This window comes from Seriola lalandi, unplaced genomic scaffold, assembly GCF_002814215.2.
Source record: "Seriola lalandi dorsalis isolate HSWRI2012SDOR001 ecotype SW California unplaced genomic scaffold, Sedor1 jcf7180002054553, whole genome shotgun sequence".
NCBI classification, from domain to species: Eukaryota; Metazoa; Chordata; class Actinopteri; order Carangiformes; family Carangidae; genus Seriola; species Seriola lalandi.
Genome location: NW_019525106.1, coordinates 1,449,461 through 1,464,047, shown reverse-complemented (window position 1 = coordinate 1,464,047; position 14,587 = coordinate 1,449,461). Strand labels below are relative to the sequence as shown.

The 14,587-nt window shown below is 41.4% G+C and overlaps 1 protein-coding gene across 2 annotated transcripts in view; it reads right to left on the bottom strand.

Annotated features, from left to right (window-relative positions):
* LOC111661844 (SITS-binding protein) overlaps positions 1 to 14,039 on the bottom strand; it is a 23,842-nt gene extending 9,803 nt beyond the window's left edge. The window contains exons 1-5 of one of the 2 annotated variants that reach the window (XM_023415530.2): positions 13,607 to 14,039; positions 12,863 to 13,313; positions 11,130 to 11,301; positions 825 to 1,032; positions 447 to 597 (exon numbers count right to left, since the gene is read on the bottom strand). In XM_023415530.2, the coding sequence (XP_023271298.1) occupies positions 447 to 597; positions 825 to 1,032; positions 11,130 to 11,301; positions 12,863 to 13,313; positions 13,607 to 13,611 (987 nt within the window). In that variant the 5' untranslated portion in view covers positions 13,612 to 14,039. Of the gene's footprint in view, positions 1 to 446; positions 598 to 824; positions 1,033 to 11,129; positions 11,302 to 12,862 lie in introns of both variants that reach the window. The other variant, XM_023415529.2, reaches the window with a different exon arrangement.
* Positions 14,040 to 14,587: the final 548 nt, after the last annotated feature.

Genomic DNA, 14,587 nt, shown 5'->3' with positions numbered 1-14,587 from the left:
ATCTCTGTGCAGCGGTCAGCAATGTTCAGCAACGTTTGAATCAAAATTTGACAACAATTGATTATTTTTATGCACTATGAACTTTGAATATATAGAAAGAATAATTCCTGGTACTGAAACAGGCAGTTGGAGTTGGGTATAACCTAAAGAGGAAACAAAGAAAAGTGTATCGCAATGGGAGCAACAGTTGGTTTTGATTGGATAGCTGGAAACACATTGTTCTAAAATCTGTGGTGGGGTCCCTTCATTCTTTATTTTCTTTTTAATCTTGGTAGATCAACAGATACAGCTACAATCTTATAACTGGAGTGAAGTTTTTTCAGTTACTTGAATGTCTTCACTGGTCTTCACTCTAATGTTCGTCACTGAAACTATGACTCTTCAGCTCTGCTTGTTCAGGTTGAAATTTTCCAAGAGTAGGTTCGACTTTAAAAAGGAAAACGTACCATATCAGAGAGGAGGGTGGTGGAATGTTCGTTGAGGCTGATGACTCCCTCCCCCAGCTGGTGTCTCCTCAGACGATTAGAGAAGGTCCTCAGCTCCCTCTCCACCTTCGGGCCCGAATCCACGTTGGTAAGCAGCTTCCAGAACGGCAGCCTGTAAAACGCACAGAGGGATCATACAGGACGGGCTGCACTGAGGAACCTGGATGGGTTCTAGTTTATGACTCCCCAAACACCCACAAACTTTCAGTCAGTGCTCACAGATGTATCACTACTTGACTTTGCTGGTATTATGACAACCCCAGAATCCCCCTTTTCTGGCAAAGAAATGTGGCCAAGATAACTCACATCCCCTCTTATCTTAACCTAAACTGAACTAACCACAGCGCTTTCATGTTGGGCAGCCGCCTGCTGGGCTGGGAGAGTTGTCGCATGGCTTCCTGGTGAGCGGCTTTCACGTTGTGGGCCACACACACAGTGTACTGTAGAGGGACACGCTCCATGCTGGGCAGTGACTGCAGGCAGAACTGCTGTCTGCTGTCCAAGCTGAGCTGCAGGGGGATATCAGGAGATACAAGAACTGCAACACCTGCGTGGTAGGAAGAAGACAGGAAAGGACGCGTCAGATGAGTTCAGCGCAAACAGATATAAGCTGGGCCTTGGTGTAAAGCAGGAGAAACTAGTGCGAGACGGTCCATCGCAGATTCCTCTTATATGACACAGTGCGCAAGTGATACTGAGACTGGCATGAGTGTGACAGATGGAGTGTTGTGGGAGGTAGAGCGAAGGCTGTGTCAGCTGATATCGCTCCACTCGGATGTGAGAAAAACACTACTCAGAATGAGATATAGCAGTATGCGGCTGGATGGGTTTACCCTGAGACTGTTGGCAATTTCCAAGTAGGTATGCTTACACTGTACACCAAGGAGAGAAGGGTTGAGTAGTTGGGACATACAGTGGAAGTTACATTTGATTATGAAGATGAATATTTGGTCCATTCATTTTTTTCTTTTTCTGGATTTGCTCCAGAAGATTAAAGAAAGCCCGCCTCTGATGTGCCCGTCCTATTCTGTCTCCCTCTCACTCTGTGATCAGGCCGGCAAGGGAACAAAACCAAGAAGAAGAAACTTGTGATTAATTAAGTTTCACTAGATAACTTTAGAGAAACCTCCAGCAAACTGACTCTCCGCTTTTCAGTGGCCCTGTGAAATGATAAGATTATGGGAAGCAGATAATTGCGTCCGCAGATGTAGCTGCCCTGCAAGGAATGCCTCTTACCTCTCATGTTACCCCAACCCCCCTACCCTCACCGCTTCTCACCCGTCCTGACTCCCGTCTTCTCCCTCCCAACTTTATCTACCTCTCCTCTTCTCTCCTCTCCTCTCTGTTGTGGGTCCCATCTTTGTCCCATCTCAGATCAGCAGAACCCAGCCAGTGATCAATCTGAGCCTGCAGCCCTGTCTCTAACCGAGGCCCCTCGCTTGAGTTTTTTGCACAATCTGCTCAAAGCAGCCAAACTGGGATTTGGGATTTGGAGCTGATCAATGAACAGAGTAGGGTTCAAGACCTGCTTCCAAAGCAAGCAGACAGTCTGAGAACCCTGAGCTGAGAGCTTGGCTCACTCCAGTCACCATCTCTAGTTTCAATGGGTTTACTGTTCTCATGCAGGCAGGGACTAGGAGCAGGCAGGATACTCATGTACCAGTTTATAATCAGATTAATAGTTTCAGAGATCAGTATTCAAGTACTGCATAAAGCCTAGTGAAGAGCCTTCAACCTCAGGGTATTTCTCACGTGTTTGCAACGGATAATGTCAAAGAGATACTGGTAACACCTCAGCTGCCTCTCACATGGTATTAGGTCACATCCAACTGCTTGTTACAGGTTCATAAATGTCTCGTAATTTGCTAGAAAACGCTGTCGTATGTTTCAACTGCAAGTGGTTCAAAATAATTTTTAATAAGCAAAAGGCATTATGAAACTGTGCATGTCGATACTGTGCATATACAGCGGAGTACAAAGTGGAGCAGTGGAGAAAATGTTATAGCTTTATGGAAGGATGGAAGTGGAATGCAGGCAGTGGAAATAGAGGCGACCAGAGTACACCAGACACCGAGCAGCCTTGTAGAATGATGTGCAGATACAGCAGCCTGCAAACAGTGTGTTTCATGAAAGTGTACACGCAGGGTGGAAAGTGGAGTTTAAGTTTGCGAGCGTGCCTTCTTGAGTGATATTTAATCTTTATGGGAAATGACACTGCAGGGCCCCGAGGAAATGGGACAGTCTGGTCAAAAACAGCCGTATATCTTTTATTCCATCTTTGACTAAACATGTAGATGTGAAAGTTAAATATACTAAATCCTGTCTTAGGTGTTTGTAATTTGCAGCTCTACTCAAAGTGTACTTTGCATGTACCACTGTAGGTTTCAGAACGAGGGAACTCCTGATCAAAACTGAACTTCTAACCCTGGTTATATAAGTGCATTGCTTTTACGACAGAGACACGTATCTTTGACTGAAAAGTATCTCTGGATGCATACTGTATACCAGACAGGAGCAGGAATCAATAAGTGTTATTTAAAGAAAGTGAGGCAGGTTTGAGTTACAGCCAAGGTGGGGAGCCCAGGAGTTAAAGGGGAAGTGAGGGGGGACCCTATTTTTAGAACAATTCCTTAAACACTCCAAGCTTCCCCCGAAATATTTTCCACTAGCTCTCAAAAGTGAAATTATATGCCTGACCGACCGCATCCGCTCACCTTCAAAAAGCAGCAGATATGCAAAGGTAAAAAAAAAAATGAATGAAAGTTTACTGGGCAGATTTGAATGATTAGACACACACATGCTTCGGTTTTACAGCTGTTGCAGGAACACACAAATCAGCCAACCATCGGATCGCCTCTTCACACACATGTTCTCACACATGTTCACACACTCTTTTTCTTTAATGGGAAACTGTGGACTTCCAAGAAAAACAGAGCTGGACTTATAGGACCATAAAGCTCGGGCACTTCCTCTTGCTCAGTCTGAGCTGAATGTTTGGAGGTGGTATAGCGGAGGTGACCCCCGTGCACCTTTCTGAAGGGTCAGGAGGGTTTTTACGTGGCGTCTCAGCCCTCAGATAGCGGCTGGTCTGGAGGAAAACGCTGCCGCCTGACTCCCTGCTGCTGCGGACCAGACGGGCTACACTCTTTTACCTGTCATATTTATACAGTTTTTTTATGACACCTGCACACGCTTACAGACCTGATGGGGGTTATAAAAATGTGCAATGAAACGTTAACTGTGTGTGTGCATGTGTTCGTGCAATTGTGCGTGTGTGTGTGTGTGTGTGTGTGTGTGTATGTGTTCAGGCATGTATTTCCTTAACAATGGAAACTTAGTTTCTGTGCCCAACCTCAAGAAATTGATGGCCACAAAACTGGGAGCTTGCCATGGTAGTAAATTTCCAATCCCACTTATTGAAAAAATAATGAAACACTAAAGAGACTTTCTCTGCTCTGCTCCTATCATCAGTCAGTTTTATTGTTTCAAGTGTGAGACGCTGCGTTCTTTACAAATATCACAAGTAAAAATGTGTCTTTCTGACTATCAGATCAGAGGAGAAATATTTATTTTGTCTTTTGCTTGATCCTTTTCTCTTGATTTTTCTGTCTCAGCTGGTGAAGTTAGCTGTTAGCTGTTAACTGTTAAAGTAGTTCAGCGCTGATTTATGTTTAATTCATGTTAATTTCAAAAGGTAGTTCAGTATTCAAGAAAGAAAAAGAAAAAACACGACCTAACAAGCACAGACTGATTACGTCTTGTGTTTACAGACAAGGTTGTGAACACGCTGATACTGTACATACTGTAATTAAATTAGTGGACAGAAGCTGTTGTATGAGTCCTTCATTTAAATAGACTCTCTCTACTGTCTCGTGCTTGATGTCCTCAGTGGAAAGTATTAGGTAGGAGATTGACTGCAGAAAATTTTGTCAGATGATGTTACATACAGTAGCCCTGTCATACAGGAGATGACAGCCTGCTTTTAACAAAGCTTCAGCTGGCTAAGTGAGTCATTCTGAAAGTGTTTTACCTCTTAGTTGTCCGGGAGAGTCGAGGTTTCGGGGCAGGTGCCCAAGGACCTCCTGGTCACCCACTGGGTAATGCATAAGAGTGTTTTTTTTTTGGGGGGGGGCAGCTTGTTTTCTTTCTAAACACAAGCTGAATATTTGGAGTATTTATTTCTCTGTATGTATGAGTTAAGAAATAGAATGTGTAAGAAATGAACAACCAGAAGCTACAACATTAAAAGAACAACTAGCTATTGTCTGTTACTGTAAGTAAAAGCTAAAACAGCTTCTTTTCTGTGAATGTTTTCCACACAGATTGTTGTGTAACAATCTAATTTTGACTATTATTTTTTTCTTTTGTGTTTATCTTGCTTTTCCTCTGTTGATCACGATGAAGCAATGTATGCAACGAAGAAAATGTGTTTTTAGCATATTCTCATTCTTGTCATCATAAAGCTCTGTTGTGTCAAATAAAGCTGATTAAGTATCGTTATCTGTCAGAAAAAAAAAACAAAAATCCAAAGTCATGACAGTTACATAACTTTTATCCCTATCTGTGTGTTGTGCTTGGCCAGTTCAACAACAAATGGGCAGGAGCAGTGAAGTATCATTTCTTTGGATCCCACACGGAAAGATTGAGTCAGAGATAGAAATAAAGAAAAAGGAGTGGATGATAGGGAGGGGAAGGAGAGAAAAAATTATGCTCAAATGAACAGTGGAGAGACAATGGAACTGAAGAGAGAGAAAATGAAGCAATAAACACATATGGACACATATATAGATTATCTGTGCATGTGTGTATAGGAGGTGGTCTAATAACTTAAGATCCTGTGAGTCTTGCAGAGAATTATATCTGATTCTAATCTTTCATACTCACTTTCCAAGGGCCAGCGGGGGGGGGGGGGGGGGGGGGGCAGATATGAAGAGACAGTAGATAAATTTCTTTTATTGGATCCAGACTGCAAGAGAGTGAGGTGATGTCAAAGTTATTGCTATCACACTCACTGAAAACAAACAGGATCTCTCCAAACCCTTATTTGTAATGTGACGAGTTGGGGAAGCTTTGGTGAGAGTTATCTGTCTGATGTAGGCGCACAGTATCTGCACGTAGACGATGACAGATGGAACATGACTAATGTGCATATTAAAAAAAATAGTACAATGAAAAAGCGAATGGAGAAAACGATATTTAAGGGTAACAAAAAAAAAAAAAGCTGGTAAATATGCCCCTCATTAAGTTGGGTGGATAAATTAAATGTATACAATCAAATTCTATGTTCTTCTCAGTAAACTCATTGTATTATTTAATTAATCATTTTGATTATCTAGTTTTATCTAATTGAAAAAAAAAAGATTTTTTTTTCATTGACAAATCTCATGTGCCTGCTCACATTTCTATTCAGTAAAGGCAACAATGTTCTGATTCCAATACTGACAATTTGTTATTATTATCCATTATTATCATTATTATATATTATTTTCCACGTGCTGTCATGACGACAAAGATATAGCTAAATATTAGTATGGCGTGGTATGACATTTCATTAACCATCAATTAATGAAGGTTTTGAATGTGAAAAATAACTCTGAAATAGCACATAAACTTTAGCACAGCTGTATTACAAATACTTTAGTGAAAAATAAAATACTTTGCCTGAGCCAAATTGTATCCATTCAAGGATTTAAGCTTTGGTACTATAGCTATAAAAATCAATGCCTAAAGCTTGATAAAAAAAATGTCATTATAAGGCTACTAAAAAACAAGGTCTTCTTTTTCTTTTTTGTAGTTTAGTCTCATAAATTGTGAATCTAAATGGATGAATAATAAATAAATAAAATCCTTTGCAGCTGTGATTTGCAAACAGTGTAATGAGTAGTAACAGTAGAAAAGTAGAAACCTTAGAGCAATAATGATGGCATTTATGTGAATTAACCAAGTTAAGCATTGGTCCATTGTTAGTTCATTTCATTTATGGTTTTAGGACAGGGTACAGAGACAATCCCTGACAGTTACACTATGTCCCTGCAGTATTTTCTCAAGACAGCACATGATTCCTGTCATGTGATTTCACCACATGTAGTAATTCTTTTCCAAATTATAGGTATCTACATGTCGAAAGTTTATCCAACACTATTTCTGCTCACATTTGCTGAATACAACACCATGTAAAATTCTATCCTCGGGATCTGAGGTTCAGTAAATGTAGGAATAAGCCCTTAAAGCTTTGGGACAGAGTCCCTTCTTATATTCTTAATGCAGGATGTGGCTTCAGTGATATATAATCTGTCCTGAGTAGCCCAGTTGTTTTTGTATGGATAAAGACAGGTGGGGCTATGACAAGTTCCTCCAGTTGGCAACACTCTCAAATGTCACTCTACTGCATGGTTACATATATCCTCTCTCCTGTCTCTCTGCTTTACTTCTCCACCTCTCCTTCACTTTGCCACTCTTTGTGATTTCTTTCTTGATTATGTTTAATATCAGCTGTTACTGTATAGTATGTAATCTTTTGTTTGCTCTGTTGCTTTATGTTTCAGTCCGTCTGTCTTGCTCTTTGACCGTCTCCAGGAGTCCTCTTAGGTTAGTAACATCAGTCACAGCTCCATATTCCCCACCACATTTATAATATGCCCCTATGACTAACTAGAGTCAGTGAAGACAGGTCCCATGCACACACCACGCCTCACATGTATAAAAGAAAATATCACTGACGATCATGGGGTTTGAAAAGCTGTGAAACCTAATATTACATTAAAACTGAAATATGTTTGTTTCCCCATAAGCAGATTCAGGGAAAAGGGCTCTGGTGAAGACTTTATGTCAGATAGCAGATTTGTCAGTCCATTAATTATAACTAAAATTCACCAAAATAATCAAGACATGTGGTGACTCTTTTACTTTTTTATTACCACTGAAGTGGTGCTTTCCCTCAATCTGTTTTGGGGAAAACAAATAATGTCGTAGTTCTTTTTTCACCCAAGAGAAGTGCATCAGCTTTCTCTTATGAACTCATGGCTCATGAGAGTAAAACTGTGAGTTTACTGTGAGTGTCGCAAAAATGTCCCCATTAGTGCAAAGCACAGTCACTGCAATGTGCTCAAGCAGCTTTTCTTAACAGGAAACTGATATTGACTGAGCGGTATAGAGCGGCACATGCTAATTTACAGTGAATATCTTAAAGGTCCGATATTTTATACTTTTTTTTTTGTCCGTTGTTTTATTTAAAGTTTTGTTATTCATAAGAGGATATATTTGTGGTTTTAAGTACCAAAAACCATCTCAGTGTAGTTTTACATCTCCTCTCTCAGGCTTCTCCCTGGAGCTCTAGTAACAACAGGTTATAGCAGATTTCAGGCAAACATTCAGAGAAACCAAATCCTGCAAGGCTGGACGGGTGGGTCCTGTTGTGGTGACTGCTTTGTTGTGACATCACAAATTTACAGAAGTCCCGACAGCTCATTGTAAGGCAAAGTTTCAGAATACAGGCTGTGTGCATTTCCCTGTGGACTGAGTGCTTTGATACTTTCACAGTATTGATATAGAACTTAGACATGCTTTATAATAAAAAAAAGACATGGAAGTCTCATTTTATAGAATATGGCACCTTTAAAAGTCCCATATTGTGTACAAGGTCCCATACAATACATGTCCCATATTGTATAGGTAGAATTGACTTTAGTTGATATATTGAACACCCAGTTGATATCTTTTCTGAGTAATTTTACTTAGAACATAACAATTAATACAAAAATGTGGTCTAAAGTATACTGAGTCTACATTAGTAAAACTAATGTATCGTATGTTGCCTTTATTTTACATTCTGTATGTGATTTTTGGAGCTGCATTCAATTAGATTTGCTCGGTTTCCATTCAAAAATAATAACACTTCGCTGCCAAAACTAGGAACAAATCAATAATCTGATTAAGCCTTCACATGGCTGCATAAACTCACAATTTCCCATAATGGTCTTGTTTACTATCCACTCATAAATGTAGAGTTTTTTTTTCTCCATAAAAGCTGCCGTAATTGTTTCCTGTCCCAACATTATCAACCACAACGGTAACACAATTATACGTCAACCACATCACACTGTTCATCTCAGTTGCAGTCATATCAATTTAAATATGATTTTTCAGGTACCACTTTTGTCAGAGCCGTTGGAAAGAAGAAGATGGCAAACGCAGCGGCATAAGCATAATAATAAACTATAACCGACCAGTCTGATGTGCAACATGAACACAGATGCTTGTTTTGTTATTTTGCAGGAGCCTGGTGCTGCTTGTACAAGATTTCCTCAATGATTTATTCAGTGGACCTGATGAGCGTAATTGCAATGTGCATTATGCAAAGAAGAGACTGCAGATGGAACGTAGACCTACTCCTGCTCTGATGGGATCAGTCAACTGAGGGGAAGGTCCTCATACAGCAAAATGTTGTCCATGCCAGTAAGAACCAAAGAGAAATTGTTACACTGCCATACTGGCATTATTGCTATAATTAGGTTCCAACTGTATTCAAGTCCAGATGTGTTTGCTAAGCTCTCTGTCAGTGGTCTGACATGTCAAGACCTACTTAAGCATAGCAGGTGATATATATGTTAGTATGGGGAGTCTCGCTACACAGACACAGAGAGAATGGTCAAACGCGCGAGCATTTGCTTCTGGTTGTGCTCTGTGGGACAGAAGACTTGAGCACATAGTGATCTGATGATATGATAAACATAGTACTCCTGACATGTTTCTCAAATTTTATTGGACTGGCTGCTTGAGCATTGTTAGTTAGCATTGTTCTCAGATCTGCATCTTAAGTCACAAGCCATTTGCATGAAGGAATGGAAGGGGGGGGCAATGCAGATCTACCCTGTCCAACTCCATCTAAATCATTTTTCAATAATAATATTCACTGATCCTCCTGATCCTAACCCTCACCCTCAATAGGAAAGAAGCCTAGTACAATTTTCAACTAATCTTCAGTTGTGGAAAATGATTCTCTCCGAGGGCAAACGTTAGAGCCAAACAAAAACATCCTTGAACTTTAAAGCAAGATATCATGTTAAATATACCTTTAATGCTCCAATAGGCATCATTGTCATTGCTGAGCATCAGTTTGCTATGTTTGGGGCTATGTACAGTATGTGTCTGCGAGTGGTTACTTGGCAACATTCAAACAGTTGTTCTCATTGGGATCTCATCTCATCTGTGAGTCTGTGAGAGAGAGTGTGTGTGTGTGTGTGTGTGTGTGTGTGTGTGTGTGTGTGTGTGTGTGTGTGTGTGTGTATGTGTGTGTGTGTATATGTGTGTGTATTTCTCTGTGCAAAGCTTAACAAAGAAACAAAGGGTTACAGGGTCCTGATAATTGTCCTCTCACAAGGTGGAAAAGGGATTTCAGTCATGTGACTCTTGTTAAGTCTGCCACTGTGTTACATAAGATCACAAAATGTGTATGTGAATGTGTGTGTGTGTGTGTGTGTGTGTGTGTGTGTGTGGGCATGCATGCGTGTGTTTGTTTCTGTCAGTGTGTGTATGAATGTGTGTTAGGCTACTGCTAACAATCACTGAGGTCAAATTAGATGATTGTTTGTGTCACCTCATTGGTTGATGTCATGTCCTCCACTGCGACCTGTTAGCACTTTAATGTTGCAGCTACTCACACATAAATACTCACACACACATGATTCCTCAACTCACTGACAAACACCTTCAGTATATGTCTATTTTGCAACTTCTTGCAGTTCTGCTTGTGTTGTTTGTCTGATTATAACAACAACATTATATTCACATCAAAATCTTTCAAGAACAGATTGGTTAGTTTGAGCAGCAGCTCACTGAGCAAGCTCCGCACAAAGCCGGCTCGAGAGGCCAGAGTCCCTGAGGTTAATGCTATACCAGCTACCACACAAACACACACACACACCACAAACGTTCCTCATCAGTCACATTAACCATTCACATCCGCCAGTGGTCCCTGCCTCCCCCCTTTGCCCCCAGGATAAAATCTAACACCCCCAAAATAACCCGGTGCGTTATAAGAGTCAGCAGGGCCCTGATCCAACCTGCCCTTTTAATAGAAACAAAAGGCAATTACCCCGGTATCCCTAAGAGTTAATTTAAGATGCTAAAGGTGGTTTGCGGCCCTTTGTAGTCTAATCTCTGAATTAATAAACTGAGATGCCGCAGACAGTATTGTGTTACACTCTATTTGTGGGCCAGCCGTCCCATCCAGTCCGTGGTTTGTGTTTTGGAGATGCCAGTTCTAGAGGTGGTCGGACCATTTTTCTCAGCTCAAACACAAACAAACATTTCAATGAGTGATGGGTAGCGTGGGCATGTGGAAGGGGAGTGCGGGGTAAGAAAACACAACAACATCCACAGGGGTTCCCTCATGCTCTGGGATTCACGCCACACATCGTATACCCGCTGATGTGGGGTCAGATTTCGCAAAGCCCTTGTGCTAACCCCCGAACCGGTGGCAAGTGTGGAAAAACTCTTGACCCTGTGTCATTTCAAAGACTTGAAAAGGTCTCTCTCATTGTAGCAGACCTACATGTGAGGGAGAGCTGTGGCTCCACTTCTTTCCTTTACTAAAAGTAAACCCTCAGCTGATACAAATGATTAACCCCAGCCATGACCTCTGACCTGACGAGCCCAGGAAGTAGCGTTCCAGGGCAGAGCCGAAGCCGGAGGGATTGTCCTTCAGATCACTGACGATGAAGGGCTGCATGGTGGCATTTTGATCGTTGATCGGCCATGTCTGACCCTGGACACTGGCTCCGCCGTACCAGGACACATTGGTCATGGAGAAGCAGTCCTACACACACACACACACACACACACACACACATACATGTGCAATCACACACAAAAACATAAACAGCATGCATGAGAAATACACATAAGGAAAGGACAGAGGTAGAAAAAGGTTGACATTCATGAAGAAGACTGGAACAGCAAATGAATGATGCTGAGGAGACGTCACTGGAAAAAGGAAATATACAAAAAATAGCAAATGAAAAAAAAGAGTGGTAGAATTGAGAATTAATAGAGCCACATTAGACAGCAGAGAATGCAAGTTTCATTTGGTTTGTATGTTCATTTTCGACACCCTCAAACACACATCTAAACCACCGCCAACGTTTGAGTGAATATTTGAAACAGTTTATAAGAAATGTAAACTTTATTTGTGAGTGGGTATAAGGTGTATTTGACTTTAATTTAAATGCTTCCAATGCTGCCACATCATGCAGTTGATGTCCTGGAGTATGGATGAGTCTAATCTTTGACATTCAGACTGAGTTGCTGTTGCTTTAGTGCAGAAATCCAGGGCACAGGGTTGTTAAGCTGTGTGATGGCTGGTACATGAGACTCTCTGACAGCATCGCACGCAGAGGGGATTGAGTGACAAGAGTGTTTTCTAAGCGAAAGCTTGTCCTCATAGCGTCTTTAGGCACAAACGGGAGGGCTCATTAAATGCATGTCAGCAAATCCGGCCTCTGTTAAAGAGTTTCAAAACAGGTGCCAATGGGTCACCTGAGAGGCAGGGTTTTGGAAATCAGAAAAAAAAAATAAAGGCGACTTCAGTTTGGAAAGATTTTCTGTGAGAAGTCGCGCCACATGACAGGGAGTTATGGCGAGGAATGTTCCAGTGGGGACAGATTAACCTCCCCAAACATCCCAATAGTTAAATGCCTTTGATAATTAAGCTGGAGGGGGGGGGGGTACAGTAAGTACTGTGCATGTAAAAATGCACAACAACTGTGACGAAGCAGATTTAACACTAAATGTATTCCGCCTAGTGCAGTAAAATCAAGGACTAAAAAGGCAAAGTTAATTCAGTGCACGAGTCATTTAGACGTTATTATTGTGTATTGTTTCATACAATTTAATGGGTGGCTATAGTTGAAGAAACTGAATTTCAAAACAACAAATCCAACAAAATAAAATATAAAAATCTGTATATTTAAAAAAAAAAAAAAAAAAATCAGAATCACATATTTAATTTCCAATTGAGACGTTTTTAATGCAGTATCTTGTGTCTTAACATTTTCATAAACGGGTGGTCGTTGAAATCCAGTAAATTGAGGTATATCACCAAAATAAAACAAACGTTTGATCTACGAGATGAGATATTGTGTTTGCAATTTTAAAAAGTGAACAGGGGTCTGCAGAATGAAACCTTTTGTCAAAATATATGTTTAATATTATGCAGCAATATGCACAATCACACGCATATAAACTCCCAGTAAACTGAATATGGAAATATGTGAAATGGTGTTTTGTGTTTGCACGTTGCATTTTGCGTAAAAATGATCCTGGCTGTGTTCTAGTGAGGTGCGGACTGGCTCTTGAGTGCACACTGGGAGAGAACCTACCTTCAGCTCCACATGACAGTGCACCGGCGCCCAAGTCATACTGTAGCACTCCGTCTCCGTCTCCTCATTCACCTCCAGCGAGATCTTCACCTCGGCCACCGAGTCCCACGTATAGCAGAACTCTGTCTTATTCAGCCAGCACAGGTTCCTCACGAAGGGAACCTCGATGTCGGGGTTCCCCACGTTCCCGACATCTATCTCCACATAGGTCTTGTCCTCCGTCAGGGTCTGTATCACCAGCGAGTGGGTTCTTCTCTCCCATATCAGTCCGCTAAAAGTCCCCCTGAGGATCCAGTTCTTGTTGGGCTGGTCCACCACTTGCCAGTATATGATCCCGATGGTCATTACGAAGAAGACGGCCACCCCGAGACAGGCGATAGCTCCTTTCCAGGTCTCGTTCATCTCCTTCAATCCCGTGTCCCATGTTACCTCTGGGATGGGGCTAGGGTTCCTATTTCGAGCGTGGGGCATGTTGTTTTTGAGATCAGCAAAGAATCAAACACAAAAACTGCTGCAGAAATCTCTGTGCGTCAAAAATCTCTGTTGCTTCATCATGTCATGGTGTTTTCAGTGAGGCTACAGGGTAAACCAGCCTACTGTTTTTTATCTTTACACCGTTTACACTGCTGGGTTTTTTTTTGCGCAACTGTGCCAGCAACAGAGACCTGTCATGTGAAGAAAGCTTTGAGGAAAAAAAAAATCCCAGCGGGAAAATAAAACAGTATGAATGAATAATTGACTTACCACATACTGCTGCTGTTTTAAAAGAGTTGGAATTGTAAATTGCATTGATTGCAGTGAGCTCGTGAGCAGCCCCAAGCCGGGTTTGGCAGCAATGCCTACGAATAGCTCCTAAGACGCTGTCTTGCTTGCCCTGCACTTTCTGACGTAACGCTGTTTCTTCAGAGGAAAGGTAGAGAGAGGGAAATGGGGGATCAGGAAGGTTTGGCAGAGTCTTGGAGCTGCCCGCCGGGGCGAGGAGGCCACGGACAGCCTGAAAGGGAGGGACCCCCCCATGCGTGCTAGCAAACTCTCCGTGCGCTCTCCGTGCGTAAAGAGTGTGGAGACTTGTCATCCGGTGGTTTGGTAGACGGCGAGGGGCGTCAATTGAGCATGGCAGGGTCGGGAGACTTGCCATGCCTCATCCACATGTGATCTTCTGGTGCTCAACGTCTTAATAGAGAGCAACGAGTGATGTCTTAAACTGATCTCAAAACAACAAATCCGAAGGCGTTAGCAGTGGAGTGTCTCAGACTTAGTTTAGTTGACTGATAGGCTCATTAATCAAACTGACCAAGAGGTTAACAATACATTTTCAGTAAGTCATAATTATTCTATTTGTCCTTTGAATGAGAATAAATTAGTTGGGTTTGAAGATTTAGTCTGGATTTAGGGACTTTGTATTACATAAAGGTTAAAACGGTTTGTTTTGAGAGTCTTGCTCAGCTTACAAAATGAGTCGATCATTCTGTCCTTCAGCAAAAAAAACCTTTTTTGTCATTAAATTAATCACCTTTTAATTGATTAATTACTAAATTACCTTTTGTCCATTAACACCTCAAATTGACAATCTATCTTGCAAACTCATTTTAAGTTCTGTTGAGAATCCTTGATTAGAACATTAAATCTACATGTCAAACCAAACCAAATCTTGTTCGTTATAGAGGTTTTACAAGTTATAAGACAACAGCATGTGAATGGAGTGAATGACACATAACACAAAAC